Source organism: Lipotes vexillifer, unplaced genomic scaffold, assembly GCF_000442215.2.
Source record: "Lipotes vexillifer unplaced genomic scaffold, Lipotes_vexillifer_v1.1 scaffold831, whole genome shotgun sequence".
Classification (NCBI taxonomy): domain Eukaryota; kingdom Metazoa; phylum Chordata; class Mammalia; order Artiodactyla; family Lipotidae; genus Lipotes; species Lipotes vexillifer.
Window position 1 is genome coordinate 1287278 of NW_006791661.1, and position 5313 is coordinate 1292590.

The 5313-nt window shown below is 42.5% G+C and overlaps 1 protein-coding gene across 1 annotated transcript in view; it reads right to left on the bottom strand.

The window, feature by feature from the left end:
* SLIT2 (slit guidance ligand 2) overlaps positions 1-5313 on the bottom strand; it is a 378741-nt gene that overhangs the window by 76636 nt on the left and 296792 nt on the right. The window contains 1 exon segment of the mRNA XM_007464483.1: positions 3868-4011. Coding sequence (XP_007464545.1) covers positions 3868-4011 — 144 coding nt within the window.

Here is a 5313-nt window from a genome sequence, read left to right on the forward strand (position 1 = left end):
ATTCCTGCTTTCTGAATGTTGTCCTGTCACTAGGAATTGCTGTAGATATGTACAAGTCATCCCTTGGTATCCCTGGGAGATTTGTTTCAGGACCTCCTGCGTATACCAAAATCTGTGGCCCTCCATATCCACGGGTTCCACATTAACCGCGGATGCTTGAATCTGCAGATGCAGAACATGTGGATATGGAGAGCCGACTATATTAAGAACCTTGTGCTAGAATAAAATGCTTAGAGTTGTCAGTGATAACATTCAGTTACAAAAACTCATGAGCCTCAGCACCAGCTTACAACCCCATCCAGTGAGGGTAGAATGTTTTCCTTTAATGATACAATTATGTTTGCACTATTACATAATGTCCTAATTCACCTGCAGCTCTCTAAGCCCTTGAAGCCCCATGATTTATATATTCTAAGAAGCATTACATTTGCTGCTGAAGAGAAAGGAGGCAAAAAAGAATCAATAGCCACAGAAAATGAAGAACTGAGGGCATCTCAGGGATTCACAGCCAAGTCAATGTCAACACGGGCTGGAGGAGGCAAACCTGACTGAGCTTCCACAAAGCCTGAACAAATTATTTGTTTTGAGTTTAGACTTAAAAGGAGGCAATACTTAAGAGATCCCCATTGTTCACAATAAAATTTCTCTTGAAAAAAATTCTGACCATTTTTTCTTTAGTCATTGCCATTAACAGGATTAACACTTTTGTCATTTCTTCATCACTGCTAAAATTTTAGCTGTTTCTCGATTCTTTTCCCAAAATGTTTATTTGTGGGGCTTAGAAAAGGAATGAAAAGCTTCTTAAACTCCCATGTAAAGATGAACAGTTGCCATAAACTTTATTCAGAATTTCTGAAAAGTTAATATTTTCCTTAATGCTTCTAGACATGGGTTGATCACCCTGATAGAAGACTGCAAAAAGAACAACAAAGCATTCCTATAAATTCTAGATTGTCCTATAATAAATAAGAAATATCAGCTGTTGCATTCTGCTAAGTCGCAGACAACAAGAAAGGATAATGCCCTCCTTATCAAGGCATCGTTTTATGTTAGGAAACAAATGCGCAACAGAAAAGTAGTCCTATCAGTACTATCCTTTGTCATAAATAGTAAAGAACATTTGGTCTTAATCTTGTTGGAGTCACGGACTCCTGGGAAAAGTCGAAAAAAGCTTTGCTTTCCGTCACTGGAAAAATCCACAAACACACATATGTGCCACATTTTGCCTGCAACGTCGGGGGTTCAAAGACCCACTGAAATATGTACATGTACGAACTAAGAGGCTTACTAGTCCTAAAGGGTTGAGAAGTCTACAGGCTGTGAGGAGGGTCTTGTCAAAATCTTTACAGCTCCAAGCTGAAAGAGACCACTTAAAGCAATAGCTATGTCCCAATTAACCCACAGAAGAACTGTTAATACTCCTAGCTTGGTCTAAATGATCTGTTTTGCTGCTTGAGGTACAGTGGGATTAAGTAGAGAGTCAGTGGGTGTCTGTCTCAGGTGCCAAAACACAAGAGGCACAAAAACATTGCTAGAAATATAACAAAGGAGAAGGCTGAATTTAGAGAACTTGTCTCACAGAGAGTCCTGTGACTGGACCTAGTCAGAAAAAAATACTTTGATCAACTCTTTGGAGTGGTGCTATGGACAGAACTGTGTCCCCCCGAAATTCATATCCTTAAGCCCTAACCCCCAGTATGACTGTATTTGGAGACAGGGCCTTTAGGGAGGTAGTTAAGGTGAAATGAGGCCCTAAGGGTGGGGCCCTAATCTGATAGGACTGGTGTCCTTAGAGGAAGGGGCACCAGAGCTCTCTTTTCCCACACAAAGAGGAAAGGCCACGCAAGGACACAGCGAGAAGGTAGCCATCTACAAGCCAAGAAAAGAGTCCTCACCAGGAACCAACCCTCTCAGCACCGTGATCGTGATCTTGGACTTCCAGACTCCAGAACAATGACAAAACAAATTCCTGTTGCTTAAGTCACTTAGCTTGTTACAGCAGCCCAAGGCTATCTAATGTAGGTAGTTACAGGCTCACCCCTCTTCCTCCCCTCCCCATCCCGACTCACACTGCCCCCTTAAGGAGAAGGTTCTAGTTACAACAGTCACTTGGCTACTATTTAAGAAGGGAGACTTTTGCCTGCTGCAGGATTTATGTTTTGCTGAGTTACCTGAGGCAGCTTGGGGGAGGGGAATAGGCGCAGGAGTAGATATTAACCACTACTTATAGTATATACCTTCTCTGTCCGCTTTCTACACTCCCAGGATCTCCTCCATAAAAAGACCAAAGGGATATTTGCATTACATTTTGCATTTCGAAGGGACTCCTAGTTAGCCTATGGGAGCGGTCAGCAGGTGGCAGGTTGGCTGTGTTGGATGGTTCGGTTCCAGGCTACCCCAGGAAGCTCTCCTTTCATGGGCAGGGGCTTTTTTGAGTAGGATGTGAATTGGGGATGCTGCTGGCTGGGGAAATGCCTTCTCCCACTACATCTGATAAAGGGCAGGCAAAGAACTTCCTTGGCTCTCAGTTACCCTGGGCACGAGGGCTCTTGGTGGCTGCATGGGGCAGGGTGAGGGTTTGGGGGAGACAGTAGAGCTTGCAATTCCCAAGGGCGTGTCTTGGTTACAAATAATTTCCTTCGTGTCTTCCAAAGGCTTCAGAGTTTCGTTGGTGTCTCTTCCAATGTTTAGGCCACCACTTTTGTCAAACATAATTTTATGCTTTAGAGATTATGAAAACTACGCATACACACAGAAGAAAATTCAAGTAACTCAAAGTGTTGTCCTTACTCGTCAATTCAAGCCCCAGCTTCCTTGGCCAACAATCTTCTGGAAACACATAGGATTTCTTTTTCCCAACCTCCCTACCGCTGAATAAGTAGACATACACTTAGCATGTTTTCTCTGAAATAGACAGTAAAAGGTATACCACAAGCCAGTTTCTCTCTTTTTCACTAAGACCTTGCAGGGGCAGATGAAGGCAGTCTCCAGCTAGGCTTATTCTGCTGCAGGTGTTGGAGTGGGTTATGAAGCTAGTGACCTTGGGCCAAGAGAGAGTATTAGGTGGAGGTATTTGAGGAAAAGGAAAGAGAATGTTTGTTCTGAGGAAGAACAGAGGAGTCAGATCTGTACAAGCACTGGAGCAAAGAGAATCTTTTTGTTGAGGGTTCAACAGCCAGGAGAGGTTCTTTTGATCATTTGCAAGCAGCATACTGAAGTCAGAGGTATCAGAGTCAAGGATTTTTTTTTTTTAATAAATAAATTTATTTTATTTATTTATTTCTGGCTGTGTTGGGTCTTTGTAGCTGTATGGGCTTTCTCTAGCTGCAGTAAGCGGGGCCTACTCTTGGTTGCAGTGTGCAGTCTTCTCATTGCAGTGGCTTCTCTTGTTGCAGAGCTTGTGCTCTAGGCATGTGGGTTTCCGCTGTTTTGCGGCACGCAGGCTCAGTAGTTGTGGTGCACGGGCTTAGTTGCTCCGCACACGGTCTGTGGGATCTTCCCGGACTAGGGCTCAAACTCATGTAGCCTGCATTGGCAGCCGGATTCTTAACCACTGTGCCACCAGGGAAGCCCCAGGGACATTTGCCTCTACAAAATGTGCGTGCGTGTGTGTGTGTGTGTGTGTGTGTGTGTGTGTGTGTGTGTGTGTGTGTGTGTGTGTGTGTGTGTGTGTGTGATGGAGAGAAAGAGAGAGAGAGATACAGACAGATACAGAGACATATACAGAGACAGATATAGAGAGACAGAGACAGAGCAGAGATCAGGGGGATGAGGAAAAGCAGGAGCTATTCCCCCTCCCAGGAATATAATGACCTGGGAATTACAACCCTGTGGTAGAAGAATCACAATACAAATAAGAATACTTACAAAGTTTTGAGGCTTTCCAATCCCTTGAACATCTTATGCTGAACATTTTCCAGACGATTACTCGTGAGAAGTATTTCGTTTACACCAGCTGCGCCTTCAAATGCTCCCTCTTCAATGTCTGTGATCTTATTGTTGCTAAAGTTTCTAAATAAAAATGGTTGAAACAAATATTTGAAACAATTTCTTTCTAACAACAAGGGCACTGAGACAACAGGTCTGATCATCTTCTACTGAACGAACGTCTTCCACAAAAACTCTAAGCTCTTCACTGCCTGGCATTCCCAAGGCTCTGAAAAGTCACCACTTCCTGATTCCATCAAGCCAAAGTGATAATAATACAAAGGAGAAATATCTATGCTGAAAAGTACCAGCCTGATCAATGGTCTGCCAGGGCCCCCAGGGATATAAAACTCTTGAGGTCAGGTACTGAGTTGTGTAAACTTTTATGTTTGCCACCACACTTACTAAGAAACTTTTCAAAGAAGTGCCCAATTAAAACTGTTGAATGAATTAATGACTCAAAGAAGACAACTGGATAGAGAAAAGAAGGAAAGACTAAAATATGTTTGCATTTAGAAAGCATCAGAAATGTATCTGAATCTGAGATCGTTCCCAGTTAAACTTCTCATGTAATAATTATGTCAAAACAACCAACTTAACTGCCAGTATTTTGTATCATACAAAACACTAAGGCTTGCCCAGAAGGCAAGAACATCCAGTTGAGGTAACATCTTCCTATAGGTTCTCTCTCTTTCTCAAGGCTCACTCCAAGGCCAGGGATACCCACAGAACAAGGATCATGTTTTGGTACCATTTTATTCCTTTTAGAGCACTGCACATAGCAGCTGCTGAATAAATATGTATTTAATTGAAAAGCATCTTAGAGCTAAAAAGAAAAAGCAGTTAACGTCAGTGAAAAAGGAGGACAGTTAAGAACTTAGAAACTCTTTGTGAGGTACTATAATATGTGGGTCAAGTGCACAGGAAATGCTTTCAGTCTGCTCTGCCACTTATAGCCTATGTGACTGTGGACCAGTTACATATATGAGAGCACAGATATCACATAACTATGCTTCTTTCCTTCTCCTGATGTTTCCTGTTATGTGGAGGGTGCTCCGAGGACCCTCATTCTTGGCCTCTGTCCTGTCCCTCTTTCCATCCACCTTGGGTGAGGGAGAGTTACTGTCGGAGTTTTGTTGAAACTGCTGAGCTTATAAACTTATTTTAAAATATGAGTTGCGGACATGTAGTAACACAAATGAGCTATCAAGCCAGTTTACCAATCATTAATTTTGACTATCTTCTAATGAAAGTTTAATGAAGCAAAAAGTCAAACAGTTGACATGAATGTGCTGAAAGAGAACAGCATGGTTTGGGGAACAGTAAAGGAAGTTACAAAACATTACTGAACTCATCTCTAATGCACTTAGTTTGCTGGATTCCTGC